This window comes from Labrus mixtus, chromosome 3, assembly GCF_963584025.1.
Source record: "Labrus mixtus chromosome 3, fLabMix1.1, whole genome shotgun sequence".
Classification (NCBI taxonomy): domain Eukaryota; kingdom Metazoa; phylum Chordata; class Actinopteri; order Labriformes; family Labridae; genus Labrus; species Labrus mixtus.
Genome location: NC_083614.1, coordinates 28,164,326 through 28,181,649, shown reverse-complemented (window position 1 = coordinate 28,181,649; position 17,324 = coordinate 28,164,326). Strand labels below are relative to the sequence as shown.

The following is a 17,324-nucleotide window of genomic DNA, read 5'->3' as shown; positions in this document are numbered from 1 at the left end:
GATTTAATTCCAGTAATGTCCCACTGGATGATTGATCAAATGTAACAGCAGCACAATACATATCTGAAATATCCAATGGTAAAGATTGACTTAAACCTTGATTTATGTACAGCAGAGTGAGTTTAGAAGAACGTGTGCACTCTGTAAAAGTAACACCATTCTCCTACTCTTCTCACCAAGTTAAAAAGGAGAAATCTATCCAAGTACCATTTTGCTTACTGAGAATTTGCTTGCACCCCTGACATCATATTCTCAGCTGCACAAGCAGAAAAAAAGAGCTTTCTACTGACAAGATTTAAACCCAGTGTGTGTCTTGCTGGTCATATTTAACAGGGTGGAAAAAAAAGTATTTCTACAAATGCATGCATGTCAGAGTCATTACCATTAACGTCCATATGTTTAAAGCTGTGATGGCTGAGAGAGAAGTCGACCATAGATTTGACAGCGAGGGATTTGGTTCCTAGATCTGGGCTCATCTATTAATCTAGATTAGGGTAGATTGTTGCTTTATTAACTATTGAGTTCTATCTCCCACCTGTCCCCCTGAATCAATCAGTAATGCATGTCCAGGGATTAGGAAAGAATGGCAGGCGGCAGCTCGGGGCGTTGTTTGCGCAGGATCAATTATTGGGCTGTAACAGGATCGCCAAAGAGCACTGGCTGTAATTATGGGCTCAGGGAGCGGCGGAAAGTGCCCACCTCGGAGCACAGTGTACGACTAGCACCGGCTAGCGATGACGCAGGAAACCAGGTTCAATGAACAACAGGCTTTCACTGCACACACACGCACACACACACACACACACACACACACACACACACACACACACACACACACATGTTTATGCACTATAACATCGTGATTTCTACACGTGGACTTCTTGGCAAATGATCAAAGGTCCAAATCTTCAAAATTGTAAACTCAATTCCCAGTAAAAGTTGGACTTTTACTCGCAATTATAAAAAAAAAAACATTTGGTACAACAAACACTTGACTGTCTTGTGAGGGAGTGTTAATAATGGATTCATGTGGTTGTCCTTTTCAATTACAATAAACACATGACATAATTACCCCACCCAACATGTCCTCACTCCCTGTTAAACAGTGAAATTATATTTAATGGTACTAATTGTAGTTTGTGTTTAACAGTGAGTCTGATATGTTCTAGGCCTGCCCTCCTCCTGCTGAACGACCTCCCCTTGATGGTGATTTGGCTCCTGCTGGCCTCGACTTTCAGGTAAGACCTTGGATCAGTAACTAAACAAAGGTCATAGGTGGCCTCTGTTTCTTTACAAAACAGAGTTGGAAATGATTTTGGATAAATGTGCGGATTATATTATTGACCAGAGGAAACTAAGCAAAAAAAAAGTACAACTTGCACATCTGTCTAAATATTAAAACGATTGTTTGCAGCTGGTTAGCTTAGCATTGAAACTGCATGTGAGGTCATTTCTCGCCCTATTTCTTTTCTTTTTAAAGAAAAGTTGGAATTCTTTGCAGAGAAACATGTTTGTTTTTTAACCCAGAGCTAATGAGAGGATAATACGACTCTCATGACGCAATCTGTGAAGTACATACTAACAGCTTGTTAGCTTAGCATTACAACTGGAAACTGTGAGAGCTAGCTAGGCTCATTCCAGATGTTAAAGACATCCACCTATCAGATTTAAGCTCCATTTTTGATCTATATAAAAAAGTAAGAGTGTTAACAATATGTAATGGGTTGCACAAGATATTTTTTAATATATAAGTAAAGCAAAAGTACTCAATCAGTTCATTGGAAATGAAGGGTTTTCTTTCATACTTAAGCCTGGCGTACACTGTACGGTTGTAGAACAGTCCTGGTGGAATGTCGACTCACACTGTACGACTGAATCGTTTACGACGCACGACCAAAGCTCATGATTTATGTGCTCACGCTGCATGACCCGATTGTCGGACATGACCTGAGAGCTCACACTGTACAAGTTAAATCGGGACGGTGCATTCATAATTTTCAAAAGAAAACTCCCACAGACGGGGGATTTCAGATGTCTCATAGGCACGGCTCAACTGGGCTACACACACACCGTCAAAAACATGCTCCCTCTCTCTCTCTCTCTCTCTCTCTCTCTCTCTCTCACTCACTCACTCACTCACTCACTCACTCACTCACTCTCTCTCACTCACTCACTCAAATCATGTGTGCACACAATCTGCATCACCAATAATAAACACAAGCTATAGCAGCTAAATCATATATTCCCTGTCACCTGGAGGTTCCGCAGATATTTCTGCCATAGTTTCTTTTATGATGCGAGAGGGAAGACAGATTGAAAAGACATGCCTGCTGTTGCCACGGTGATTTCAGACGCTGCCTGTCAGTTTGTGCAGCGATAATCACGGGTGGGGAAAGTCCTGGAGTCGGGCAGTCGGCTTGTGGTTCCGCTCACACTGTGCGATCGTATGACCAAACATGTCAGAAATTCATCCGACTGATCGGGAGCAGCTGCCTGGATGGTAAGCAGTAGACACACCTCAGTGTACACTGCATGACTGATGATGTGCGATTGGGCTGAAAGTCGCCCGACTTCAAAATGAGTCGTACGACTCAAAAATCGTGTCTAAATCAGCCAGAAATGCTTTTTGAGACTGCAACAAAAAAAAGCTGAGCTGCTTTTTTTTTCTGTGTTTACAGATATAATTTTTTATCAAACAAATATAGACTGGCTTTTCTTTTAAATAAACACAAGATACATGTGCACTAAGAAAAGGAAAAAGGGCTCAGTGAAGAAACCCCTTGTCCCAATTATGGTCCAATACGGATTTGAATTGCCCCCCGGGGACAAATCAAGTTTTTTGAATTGAATTGAATTGGATAAATGATGTAACCTGGCCCTTAAGTTGTCACCGCAACCAAAACAGCATTGCCACAATCAACAGACCCCAGGCTTTGTAGATTCATATTAGCCAGGTAGTAACAACGCCGATACTATCTACCCTACCACATGGCCCCTATTGGCCCCAACAACTCAACCATGTAGTCTGATATATGCAGCAAGAGCCAGGACATCTCCAGTCTTGTCAAGTGGGAACCTTCCACCACCGGTATTTTGACCAATTAGTCCTGTGACACCTCAGAAGGGCTGGACAATGTCCTCCGGTATCCCTGAGCCACCTCCCTCTGTGCCAGCTCTTACTGCCCATACATACTCACACGGTGTTGACTTGATGATTTAGACAGTTACCACCATAGTAAAGAACTGTTCTCTGTACGCACAGTAGGTAGAGTGAAACTAGTCAAGAAGTAACTTATCAGGCTTTTAACAAATTTAGTGTGGGATAAAATTCTACAAATTGTTAATTTGGAGCCCACATGAGACAGAAGACCTGTTCCATGTAATTAGAAAAAGGGATTTTGGAAGTTTTGCCTTACTTTGACTGGTATATCCCAGTGTTGGGACTCATTGGCAATCCCCTGACCTCTGGGGTTGACGGACAACTTTTTGGGGGTAGCCAGGGATTAGCCATAGAGAATTTCATACAGGTATATCCCTATGCTAGCCAGCTTAGACAATGAAAGCTACACAGACAGACATTTTAGAGACACTTAGCTTACTTTATAGATTTTTGCTGCTGTTACGGTGCATTGTGTCATGTACCATTAATTCTACCAATGTCTTGTGGCTGAAGTGTTGCTTTAAGAAAGAAACACACCTGGTGCCTGTCCTGGTTGTAAAATTGGCATGACTCCAATATCAATAGTTTGAATCCATAATTTTTTGCCATGTAAACCCTTGTCTTTTCCTCCCATTCAGTGAGCTTGTTCCAGAACAAGAAACGCTTAATAACCATCCCTGAAGCTAAATGAGTCTATGACACGGGTTGAGCTGAGGACCATGAATGGAAAAGACAAGTAGTGCTTGCAAATGCGCTGTCTAACTTTCACCAGCTGTTGTTAAATTCTTCCGGCAGCACTAATTGTTGTGCGTGTGGTTTAGTATAAGGATATCTGGGGATTACATGGCATAGTCTGCGTGCCTGCTGTCTAAGTGTGCGTTGTGTAGGGACAGGAGGTCATTCTGTAGCTGACTCTCAGTACAGTCTATCATGAACTCTAACATTATCTACATCCTCTAGGCTGCCATTTGAAAAAAAAAAAAATACATCTTTTGTTTGCATAATTGGCCTAATGGATGCTCAACCATTGCAATTTCAAGAGGACAGAATGCAGTCAGTATTTTTTAACAGACGAAGTATGTATTTCAAATTGTTCACCATTTATCTGCTGAATGGAGCTTTTCTGTCAGAATAAAAACGAGAATGAGGGTTTTGTTGTCAGTGCACAGGTTTTTACAAGCCAGGGTGATGTGCGACTTACTATGAGTCAACTGTTGTTCTTGTCCATGCCCCCTCAGCTAAACTAAGATAAGCTTGGCATGAATGTCAGAGCAAACTCTCCCTCTGGGATGGTCTGCGTGTGCAGGCCTGTTGGATAAGAAGCTATGTGGTTTACTGTTGCCCTTTTCTCAACAAACATGATACTGAACTTAATGATGTAATGTTGGATATACATTTAAAAATATCACCCTCGTCATCATGCTTTGTATATTTTCCGTCGAACAAGTGCACCATAGCTAGACTTTGCACGTAAAGGGCTTCATCCGTTTGCAGTTCTCGCTCACTCTGTTTAGAGACATTGTATGTAGACTTGTTTGGGGTTATTAAATTAAATTAAATTATTTTTTTTACAAATAAACACATCAGACAAATTGCCTGAAATATAAACCGTAAAGCATGGACTGCAAATGAAACGCTGTCGTTGTAAAAGCTCCTAAAACCTGCAGGGGGAAATTCTTCTGGTTGCAAAGAAAGTTATGATTCAAGACAGAAAACTGAGTCTACTTCCCACTTGAATTATTACCCCAGGAAATATTTTCCTCATTAGTTTCTTATGCTAAATGTTAAATGGATGGTAGATGGACTTACTTTCTAGCCTTCTCAATACTCAAAGCGCTTTTACACCGCATGTCACGCCTAAACATTGAAGCCCATTCACACACTGATGGCAGATGCCGCTATGTAAAGTGACCATCAGAAGTACCATATCCCATTCGTACACAATCATACGCAGCCGACGTAGCAGCAGGAGCAACTTGGGGTTAAGTGTCTTGCAAAGGGACACATTGGACATGTGGCTGCAGGAGCTGGGGTTCAAATACATCACCGACCTTCCTGCTGAGAGACGACCGCCCCGTTATCTGGCTACTTTCAAGTTTTCTCCAAAGCTGCATGATGCTATTGTCCTAAATCATATTATACTTAGAATGTATCAATCAATCACATTTATTTATTAAGCACATGCTGTACATGAAACAAGAGAGCAATACAGAAGGCAAAACTCACACATAAATGTTTGCCTACACACATGCACACAGAATACTAACAATATAATTAGAGAGAGAGAGAGAGAGAGAGAATACTTGGCCTAATGGAGTCAAAGGCCTCCTTAACAAGACGAGTAGGAACTATGTCATGCGGGCAGATTTCATTTTAAAAACAGATTCTTTAAGTGAGGCTAGGGAGATGGGCTCAAACCAGTTCAACTGGGCAGAGCGAATAAGAGAGACAGAAACATCCATCGTTGGTACTTGAATGCTGTTTCGAATGCTTCTAACTTTACCAGTGAAGAACTTCAAGAAGTCGTCACATTTACTTAACGGCACACCTTGGGTGATTCTGGTAGACGGACAGATGAGAGAATTTATGGTACTAAAGAGGACCTTAGGGTTATGGTAGTTCTTTGAAATAAAGTCAGAGAAATGTTTTGCTCTTGCTGCCTTAACTGCTTGCTGGTACCTTAACAGCTGGTCCTTTAAGATATCATAGGAAATCTGGAGCTTACAACCAGTTGTCAAAACTAAATCAAGTGTGTGCCCAAGTTTATGGGTGGGACCAGTTACATGCTGTGTGAAATTAAAAGATTCAATTAAATTAAGAAATTCACCAACCAGTGGTTTGGAAGGACAGCACACGTGGATATTAAAATCACCAAGAATCAGCACGCTGTCATATTTCGACATTATCTTAGACAAGAGGTCTGCAAATTGAGGAATAAAGTTGTTATCAGGTTTAGGAAGGCGATATATCAAGATAATTAACAAAGGGTGTGCCGTCCGATACTTTAAGAACCTGTACTTCAAAGCTGGAGAAACGACCCAGCGGTAGGCAGGTGCAGTTAAAGGTGTTTCCAAAAAACGACTGCAAGACCCCCGCCCCGTCCGGAGGGTCTTGGCATGTTAAAGAAGGCGCAGTCGGGAGGAGACAGTTCAGTGAGTGGACTAACCTCATCAGAGTTCATCCAGGTTTCTGTTACCAGCAGGAAGTCTAATCCTTGGGAGGTGAAGAAGTCGTTGAGGATGAAAGTCTTATTTGACAGTGATCTTGCGTTGAACAGGGCCAGTTTTACCGGGGTGGCAGATCTGTTATCCACTGACTGTACCCAGGGCAGTGAGCGGAGATTACTAAACATTCGGTGAGGGATTGTGTTTTTGGGTCACGGTGAAGCCTTTTGTGAGATTCTCACCGGTATGGTGGAACTGCGTGAACCTTGATCGAGATCGACAGAGGCGTGAGCTGGAGATGCGGAGCTGCGAAGAGAGGAACAGGGTCCTAGCGAGCGTCATTCTCTAATATTTTTGTAGATATATATTAGCCTTAATCCAGGGATTGGCCACCTTTTGATAAACAAGGTATTACCACAGTGTTGTGTCAACTAGGGAAGAGGCGTGATGATGCATATCTGACCTGTCAACCAGTTATAGTCACAACTGCTCCCAAAAGAACAAAATGCCAATGACTTTAATGCTAATCTCAAACTCAAGGCTTCTAAACTGAATTCACAAACATCCAAGAGGTTTTATCCACTACTTCTATACGAGCTGTAAATTAACCCCTGTTCTCGTCCTTATCCCTCTGCACAGCATGCTGCCTCTGTTACTAAAGGACTGCCTGCTGCTGCCCTATGCGGTGACATCACTGGCCTTCCTCTTCTTCAGCATCTATCTACTGTCTGCACTGGAGCACTGTTCAGAGGAAGAACTGAGACTGGGAGCCTACCACAAGCTGCTGTTCTTCCTACCCAGACTGGACCTGGCTGGTATTGTAAGATGGAAGGTTAGTGAGGGCAGGAACTTCAAGCCTGTGTTTAATTTCCTCTGGCAGATGGTTCAAACATTTTCCACCCAGCCTGTCTCAGCTTCTAGGTTGGATCATAGGGACCTTTTGAGAAATTGATTATATGAACTGGAAGGTTCCAGACCATTCTGAATTTGCGAATGGGGCTGTGACGTTGTATCGTTACAATATGAAGCATTGATCTTGCCATTTGGAGGTCAAAGGCTGTGACACAACTTGAGTTGTTCTTGTACAGCTAGATTATGAAACGCCTCGATAACTGCACAAAGGGCCTAGGAGATGTACGTAAACGAATGTACCACAAACCAATTCCTTGCGTCGGCGTGGAAACAGTAGCCTCAGCAGAAAGTTTAACTGTTCGGCCAAGGGATTATTATGTGTGTCATCAGCTGGGCCTGTTTAAGAGAGCAAAGAAAATCTGATTTTTGCTTTATGATTACGTGACGACTGCAAACAAAAGCAGTGTGTCTGCAATACTTGACACAGCCCGTAAATCCCTTCAATAGCCCTATTCAGATTGCCCTTTGAAGGCGCAATATGTTTGCCCCTGTGGTGTTTGGCCTTCATTATGAACGTCACAGAGGCAGACAAAGTGGTCCCACCTCTCTCCTGCCATCAGGGATGCTAACAGAGGCGTTGCAGCGGGGAGACAGGATCTACAAGGCCAGCTGAGTGTGTGTTTCTATACACACTGAGCTTCCGCAACGCCTTAACGCAATGTGAAATCACAGGCTTGGACCCCAATATTTGGCCGTTGCAGAATCAATTTGAATGTACAAAGACGTAATGATGGCGGCGAATCGGTTGGACACGGTTATGGAATCACACCCTAGTGAAACAACAATATGTACACAATGCCAGGCTTTGGTTTTGAGAAGCACTCCTGTTGATATGCTGGTTAGCAGAATAGCCTATAATTCTTAACCAATAATATGCATATTTTTCACACACTAGAAGATGATTGGTACTTTGGTCTAATTATTACACAAGCTCAGGTAAATGGAATCCGTATCTGAAAGGGAATAATGGTCTCAGACATCTGATTAAAACCAGGCTTCATTTAGTTTGTTTTTTAGTTAAGATGGGTTACATTCCATTTAGTATATAGTCCATTTCTTCCAGACCTTCATACAGTATATTGGTCACATTTTAAACTTAAAGAGAAGGTCGGTCTCTGCATGCAGTGTATTTCGATGACTATTGCTATCCAATCATCCTTTAATGGCGGGTTTACCTGCAGCCACTTCCGTGTGATGGCTTTCTTAGTAGCAACCAGAAGGACTTATAGTAATATTTATCGTGTGACATGAGATTGTCCGGGATTTTGCCCAGGTATAGTATGATAAAAGAGCAGTCCACGTTTATTCGTTTGACACTCTTCTTTTCTTAACTTTTTTGTTGAACTATTTTGAGAATGCATTTGTGTATTTATACACGCTGCCAACTCAATAAAAAGTTGTTCACAAAAAAAAGGAACAAAAACTTCAAACCTTCTGATTCTACAAACAATACAACACAATACACTTTTGTTTTGTCTTGGATTTCAAATGCTACACACTTTCAGATGCCTCATCAGTAGAATCAATACATAAAAACAAACACAGCTTTAAGATTAGAGTCACAGGCTTGCAGAGTGCATTTTTTTTTTTTAGTTGGCTTTTTGTGCCTTTTATATGAGAGACAGGACTGTGGATAGAGTCAGAAATGGGGGAGAGAGGAGTGTGGAATGACATGCAGGAAAGAAGCCACAGGTCGGATTTGAACCTGGGCCACCTGCTTGGAAGACCACAGCTTCCACACATGGGGCACGCGCACTAACCACTGCGCCACCAGCGCCCCATTGCAGAGTGCATTTTGATTCCATATAATTACATATTTCCTGTAAAGACAGATCACAAGCAAGGACTTTTTTTTTAGCCGCGTCAGCTATGTAATAGTGTGACATCATAGCAGCCCAACACAGTGTAGCCCGCTATTAATTAAGTTAAACGTTGAAGAAGAACAGGGACACAGTAAACGAGGGCCCCTTTGGGTCGGATCGGTACCCTTGACCCCCCAACAGAAGGGTACCAAAAAAGTAGGACGGTACGGATCCCTTATTTTGGTCACATTCCCAACTTTTGACGGTGGAAACACCAATAAATTGGTACCGTAATGAACTGAACCGGGCCGCTTGGTGGAAATGGGGCTTTATACGACTTCCACTCTGCCATCTCAAGTCAACTTCTAAACTTAACCACAGTGACAATGCATAAAAACTCAAGATTTATTGGAAGCAACGTTAGTAAACCGGGTTGAGACCCCTACAATAAGGTGCGAGGGACTGGGGAACCAAACTGTCCATGGAGGTGGTTAAAACATTTAACGCTGGCAGAGTAATAGGCTAATTTTATTTAAGTAATTTATTGTAATAAATGCCAGAAGCAGAACATAATTAATCTCTTGAACTACTTTATTTTTTAGATATTTTCACAGTAATGGGTAAAATATTAAGTGATTTTTCATTTTTATATGATTTTGAAAGGAATCTCACGACCCCCTCTCAATGTCTTGCGACCCCCACTTTGGGAACCACTGATATACAGCATATGAAAATAGTAGTATTTCTGTCGTTGATTGAGATACTGGCACATTTTACCAAAGATATATATATATAGCACTTTGAGATTTTTTTTGTAAAGTGCGTTATAAATTAAATGTATTATTATTATTACCAAATATACATGTGTTAAAAAAACTAAATGATTTCACAGGAACTTTAAAGCATGCTCTCTTTGTGCTTCTAATAATGCATTTAGTCAATGAACAGTAATCAAAGAAGTGATACTGCTTCTTGATAGCGTTAGAAGTGCATGTCTGCTTTTGTGTATGGGGGAACGGAGGATGTGTAGCTGATGTATTTGTAATAAGAAGGGTGCTGATTTCAGGACCCCAGGGTGGCCCGGACTTTGAAAGTGGCACTAGACCTAAATTGCAACCGTGTGAGAAGATATACCCAACTGTATAAATAAAGATCATGTGCCGCTGTAAGCTGTGTAAGCTGTCCGGGGATGAAAGCCGCTGCCAGGCAAAGAATTATTTATCACTTATTTAAGTTTCCACAGCGTCTGAAGTGGCTGCACCGCCGGCCCCTTAGCGACAGGGGCACTGCTAGGGTGTCAGAGATTAAGAGAAGGTGTCTTTTTATAGCATGTGTCATTAACACAGGTTTGCCTACATATATTTATTTACACAAGCAGCATAAATAGCAGGCCCTGATGATGGCGATAAGGTTTCATGGGTTTGGGGGTGGCGAGGCGTGTGTGGGTACGAGGTGTTTCCTCCATCTTACTCGCTGACTTTTCTCTGGGTCATAAAGCCCAGCTAGACGTGAAAGATCTCACTGCCACTTGTGTTTGCGACTCTGTTACAAAGCAAAAAAAGTCGCTATGGAGGCCTGGATTCAAACAGGCCATTCAGTGTTACACTACGAGCCTCCATCTCTCCTTTATAGCATCTCTGTAACGATCAATATAATGTGAGACAACAAACGGTTAACACCTGTGGTTTGAGAGCTTCTTCAAATCATACATTGGTTTGATCTTATAGTTACACTGCAAATGAATTGACAAGCTAACAGTTTGTTCTCAGCCTGACGTGCCAAGGCTTGTTATTATTTTCTAAGTAGAATGTTCTGCTTTGGATGATCAGTTCTGTAATCATCAGAGATACATAAAGTTGGAGTTTCCACAATTTGAAAATATCATCAAATCAAGTCTACAAAAGAGGCAATATTTGCAAAATGCTGCCTCTTAAGCTTAACAAATAAAATGTTGCTAAATATTTTCAGGTTCAGGTTACTTTATTTGTACCCGTAGGTAAGTTTGGTTGCAGCGTTGCAAAGCGAGAGTCACTTAATACAACACAGAGAATACATAAAACATACAAAGTGCAAATGTTTGTCCCTCAAGGTGATTGCCACCATCTTTTAAACTATAAAAAAAAATAATTTGTAACAATGTTTTTTCTGTTAGAAATATTCCCTCTCCAAGCCCAAGCTCTGAAAGAAAAAAAAAATAAACACCATGATGCCATCAGTGAGCAGGGTTGTGATTAAGAAAGCCTAAGTCACAAATTTGATATCACTTTTCAGAAACAGATTTTCCCAACGGATCTTGATGCCTGTTCAAAAAAAAAACAAAAAAAAAACTTTTCCCTGCTAAGAACGACAAGTTACATAAAACAGCCCAACGAAGGGCTGAAAGAACAGGGGCGATGTGGGAGCGACGGCTGTTTCGTTGGTGATCAACTAGCAGCCGCATTTTGGACTAACTGTAAACAGATTGGAGGTGACTGACTGAGGCATGTGCAGAGAGAATTACAGGAAAATAGTGAAATGTGTTTAAAATCTTAAGAGAAAGTTAACCAGTGGACTTTGGGTAAAGATCCAAAAACTACAAGATGCTTGGTCTGTTCTTCTGCATAGTTCTTAAGTAGAACCCACCAATAAGCTACTTTGGTTCTGCTTACTTGCAGCAGTTCTGTATAAATTCAACATCCAATCGGGTCTTGTGTCTCGTTTGAAATAACTACCTTACCCTCTGTTTTGTCTGTCTGTGTTGCAGTTCTACATCAGCGTAGCAGTCATGGTCGGTCTGAGCTTCGTGACTGTAGCGATGGTTCCTCCGCCACATCTACCCGACCTGTTTCCTGTGCTGGTCTCTCTTGCCTCATTTTCACACTTCTTTGGGACATTTTTGTATTTCAACATCGTCCAGTTCAGTGAGCCGCCCAGCAGAAAGACCCAGAAGAAGACCAATTAAATGGAGCCAAAGTTAAGTGATACTGACTGGAAGGTTTTACACCACTGGGAATGTCTGAAGGTTGTCACTTCCACCTGGATCACCATAGGCTGCAATGATGAGTCCACATGTCAGGAAAAATGATAAGCAACTAAATTACTCGTTAAAGAACATTTTCAAGTAAAAAAAAAACACACCAACTTGACGGTACCAGGTTCTTAAATATGGGCGTTTTCTGCTTTATCTCTCCCTGCATTACATCAGGTCAATAGCTTTTGTTCTTGGACGTTGAATTAGACAAAAAAAAAAAGCTGAGATTTGATACAATTAAAGTTTTCTCTCTTTTTGTTACTTAAATAACTGTAAATGGAAAAATTGCTAAAGAGCAACTCAGAGGGGATGTGACATCAAATTAAAGGAAAGGATGGTAGTTATTCTCCAGTTTGGACCAAATTGATTCTTGAAATCACTCATGTTACTAAAATTCAATTAAAAGCTCTAAATTTACCACTGTCCCATAACCACATGACTTCCTTCATGTCAAACATTCCTCTTTACTGCAATTATAGTTTTGCTGGTCCCAATGATTCTCCACTCTTCAGACTACACAGATTCTGGCATATTTCACAGGGACAAATCAGCAGAGTGCTGCCTTCTCATTTGACTTTAGACACAGTCCTCTCGGTGCCTGTAAGCTCAGGCGCCAGGTGGTGCCAACAATAAAACGATCACCTGCTGTAATGTTCAGTTGATGTTAAGAGCACGGGGGACATGAGTAGATGAAACGTTTTTGTTAACTTTGAAAGTCGTAGTTTGAAGGTGGTGCTGGAGTCAAAGAAACTGTAAGGTGTTCCTGTTATTTTGTCTGTCCTCTGTACCTCTTTCAGGGTTTTTTAATTAAACGCCTCCCTGATGGGACTGGACCCAGGTCCAGCAGCAACGGTTTATCATCATCTGTCCATGTGAACTTTTTGTAAAGGTTTTCTAAGGTATCTTTTTTTATCCATTGTTGAAGTCATTTTGTACAAACTTGTGAAAATAAATAAAAAAATCCCAATGACCTAAAGTGAACGTGGTTTTAATGCGACATTGTAAAATGATTAGACTTTGAGCAGCTTCACATAAACTGTCTACATTTACCAAGTATCCTCACTAAATCAGCCCTAACAGTCTGCCATGGACAGAGCCAATAATTGGACAGAAATTATATCTTTCAAAGCTTTTACTCAACATCATTAAATATTCATTACCAGTCCTAGATACTACAAGGGTCCTGCTCAAAAGACCTGTTCATTTAAAACAAAACCAGTGACGGGACAGGCCTTAAAAAGAGATGATGGAAGGTGACATATCAGAACATAACGCCATAAAAGTTGAAATACCACAGAAAAATGGTGCAAGCTATTTCTTTCTCCAATCTCCGAGCGAGTTAATGACGGGCATAAAAAAATCCATTACAACTATAAATGTTATCAGGTCAGCGAGGGTTGCCTGTGCATCTGAGGCTCCAGGCCGGTAGCCAATAATGGGCCACAGGGACAAATAGGAGCCTGAGATCTGAGTTAACTGTTACTACAATGGGGGGTGAACACGAGGGGGCAATTAGAGGCGGCGTGAAAGACGCTGGTTTGCCCTTCTGTTTCACATGTTTATGTAAAGTCGGGTCAATTCAGAAAGATAGTATGAAGACCGAAATGTGGAGTTGGAAAGCAAATTAATTGATTACAGTTCGTTAATCAAAAAAGATTAGTTGAATATTGTTTTGCATGACATTTTCAGTAATTTGACGAGTCCATTGGGTGAGAAAGAAAATCGAATGGTTTGCAATTTCCTTTTCCATCGAGGGCAGGCATGCAAATAAGCTAAAGGCTGAAAATGCTTCATAATCGATCAATAATTTAGAGAGATGCACAGATTGGGAAAATCAGGGCCGATGCCAATACAGATGTTTGAAATAACAACTTAGCTTTTAATGTTTGTCGAATGACTTCGCTTGGTGTCAGACTCCCACAATGCCACCAACATCTCTCGTGTTTGACGATGAAAACAAGTCAAGAGTTTGTCCAGCAGGTGACTTCATCTGCCCAATAGAAAACTGTTCTAGATGTCGGTGTTAAATTGATTTGGTACAACAAATAAACATCCGGCTACTGACGTCGCTTCATGCCACACTATTTGCAGATGTGCCGATGTCCGTCAACGGAGTCAATATGGGCCATACAGATGTTGAACCGATCTGTATCTTGCTTTTACTCATTACATGTGAGGATTTTCTTTTTATATCTCTTTGATTTAAAAAATAAGATAAAAATTGTGATGTCAAAATTGGGCAAATTTGGTGATTTCCTCTTGGGAATCAAGAATCAGACATTCATTTTAGCAACTTGAGGTGAATGTTATCAACATATTATTAGTCAATTCATAGAAACCTATCAATTACAAACAGTTAATAGGCTAGGATATGATGTCATACTCCTGCTGTATCTACACTGCTCTGTTTGAAGATATATGCTAATATCTATGTCGTCTCTTTAAGCGTTTTCAGACTGATAATGGAGTATCCAGTTCATGAGAGAGGAGTTTTTTTTAAGGAGCTAAATGCCAGAAGTGAGCCTTGTTTGTTTTTAATCCACAGTGAACAAAAGGCTCCTGTCTGACTTGTTATCCACAATAAATATCCCTGCTTTTTGTGGCTCTAAATCTTACACTTCAGGGGGCGCTGGTGGCCGACCGGTTAGTTCACGCACCCCATGTACAGAGGCTACCGTCCATAAAGTGGGCGGCCAGGGTTCAAATCTCCTTTTCTGCATGTCTTCTCCCTCTCTCTCTCTCTGATATCTGATAGCTATCTCTCTCATAAAGGCATAAAAAAAAGCCTCTGTTATGAAAGATAGAAAGAATATTCCCAAGGGGTCCAAGATGGCTGAGACAGGTTATTTCCAGAAATAAGAAAATGAGCCAGCAGATTTAGATCCTGTGGAGAAAAACATCAGTATGAGATTATCCGATGGCTCCGCGGCGGTAAGGGGGCATTAAAAGCACCCCGGGTCCTTCTTTCAAACTCTTAAGGGGCCAGTATCAAAACATTAGTTTTGTTTATGGGCGCGCTGGCTTTGTCCTTCATGTGGCCTCTAAGGGTGATAAAGTGAGAGTTACACGATCCACCTTAGGCAGAAATAGGAAATGTTGCTGTGAACACCAGCTGTTGCGTAGGTCGACTCGGGCAGTGAGAGGCCTCGGCCTTCCCAGGCGCTGCCAAATAAAGAGACTACTGTGTTGTGTGAGACAGTCATCCCCCCCCCACCCCCAACCTTTACTTTTCATAAGGTGTTAAACTGCACTGGTGGGGAGGATTGCATAGTTTTAGGGGATGAGGGTTGCCATCTGAAAGAACATTATTTGTACAGCGTTGCAGCATTGTGGTTAATGTAGAATCAACATTTGTCAGGTGCCAGGCAGAGGCTCGGGCTGCGGGAAGACAGGGTTCTGACATGTCAGAGGATTCGCTCCCGCAGTTTCAGACACTTCTCCTGCAAATGAATGACGGCTTGTGAGACATCTCAGCCTCACCGCTGACAGCGCGGCTTCCGCATTCATCTCCTGCCTGATCTCGGCGGGATCATACGCACAAGAGGTGAAGTGCAATTCCATTAGCTGTCAACAGCAGAGACGCCTCGCTAACAAAAAACCAGGGGAATATTGAGAGAGGAAAACATGATTGTAACCCCACTGGCACCCGCTGATATTACACACAGCACAGTCACTGTCAAGTTTCAACGTTCACAGAGAAAAGAGGTATCAGGAGGGGATTTTTTTTTTTTTTTTAATAAACAAAAACAATCCTGTTCAAAAACCAACATTTTTCTGTCATTTCATATTCAAAATTGTTATCGTGTCTCAGTCCATGATGCACATGAGGGACCTGATCTCAAATCCCTGAAAAAGAAATGATAAACCTTTAAGTTACTCATGATCTGTGTCCGTCGGGTAATTAGACTGTGTAGTCTGTGACTTCAGAGAACTTATGACAAAAGGCAGGCAAGCACAGATAACTTTCACTAATTGCCCACATCGAGGTTACTGTCTTTTTTGCCTGTCATGTGCTTATTTGACTTCCGGTTTTCTTGGAGCCAGCCTCAAGCGGACACTTGACGAACCGCAGGATTTTGCGCTTCCGCATTGGCTTCATTTTTCAAGGCCGGAGGTTGCCGCTTGGTTGTGACTAACCCAAAATCTTCTCCTTTGATGATTCTTATAAATGATTAAACCCTCATGTATACATAACTTTAAAAAACTGATTGTTTCCTTTTTATATTAACATCGTAAAGACATGGGGCGCACGCTCTAACCACTGCGCCACCAGCGCCCCATGTATGGAGGTTCGAATCCAGCCTGTGGCTCCTTTCCTGCATGTCATTCCCCACTCTCTCTCTCTCCCTGATTTCCAACTCTATCCACTCTCCATTAAAAGGCACAAAAAGCCCAAAAATAAATTATAAAAAAACATTATAAAGACACAATTAAGTGTATTTTCTACACCCTGAAATGAAATGCACTCGCTCATCAAAACACATTTAGCTTCAGCCCTCTGCTAGATTTGGTTTAAACATCTACTTTTTTTATTCTCAATGTGTGAATATAAAAAAAAAAAAACAACAACACACACATGGGTGTACTTTCTGCACCCTGAGATGAAATGCAATGACATTCAGAAATCATGTCTTAAAGGAATGCATACTCTGCAACCTGCGTTGTCGATCGAAGGCCACCGTCCTCACTTGGACCAAAACAGCCTAATATACAACTCCCCCCTTTAATTACAAGCGTGTGTTCAATCAGGAGGCATAAAACTCCCGGTGGGTAGGTGGCATCTGTCCGTGAGGGCCTGCTAGGATTGATGTGGCAGTAGTGTGAGCGCTGCCTGGGTGGACCGGCGACACAGCCCCATCACTTTTATGACATCTTAAGGAATCTTCTTTTTAATACAGCCCATTACTGCTGACATACAAATCTTCACCAACGTGGGCCCCATCTATGGCCTGATCAATTTTTACTCTGCTGAGGCATCCCCTTTCCCCTCATTTTGTCATCTCAAAATTCACATTATATGGGATTTTCTTATGGGGAAAAAGTGCAATAAAAATACGTTAGCACCCCGAAGATGTGCACAAGTCAGTGCTTGGCTCTTACTAAAAATGCTTTGTGGAAAATAAAATTTGTTTCTGTAGTAAGCAGAACTGTTTAAATGTTATTTATTTTTATGTTCCTAAGAAAATATATTGTGAGGTGCAGCATTGATTTAGAACATAACCACGTCTGGATACGGGTCTGAGGGGCTGAATTTATGAATCCTTTGCACAACTCCT

At 41.5% G+C, this 17,324-nt stretch overlaps 2 protein-coding genes across 2 annotated transcripts in view; both read left to right on the top strand.

Moving 5' to 3' along the window:
- Nucleotides 1-13,024, top strand: part of alg6 (ALG6 alpha-1,3-glucosyltransferase) — a 28,356-nt gene extending 15,332 nt beyond the window's left edge. The window contains exons 12-14 of the mRNA XM_061034349.1: nt 1,170-1,238; nt 6,964-7,156; nt 11,782-13,024. Of these exons, the coding sequence (XP_060890332.1) occupies nt 1,170-1,238; nt 6,964-7,156; nt 11,782-11,979 (460 nt within the window). The 3' untranslated portion in view covers nt 11,980-13,024. The remainder of the gene's footprint in view (nt 1-1,169; nt 1,239-6,963; nt 7,157-11,781) is intronic.
- Nucleotides 1-17,324, top strand: part of pgm1 (phosphoglucomutase 1) — a 139,556-nt gene that overhangs the window by 86,165 nt on the left and 36,067 nt on the right. The gene's annotated exons all lie outside the window — the stretch shown is intronic.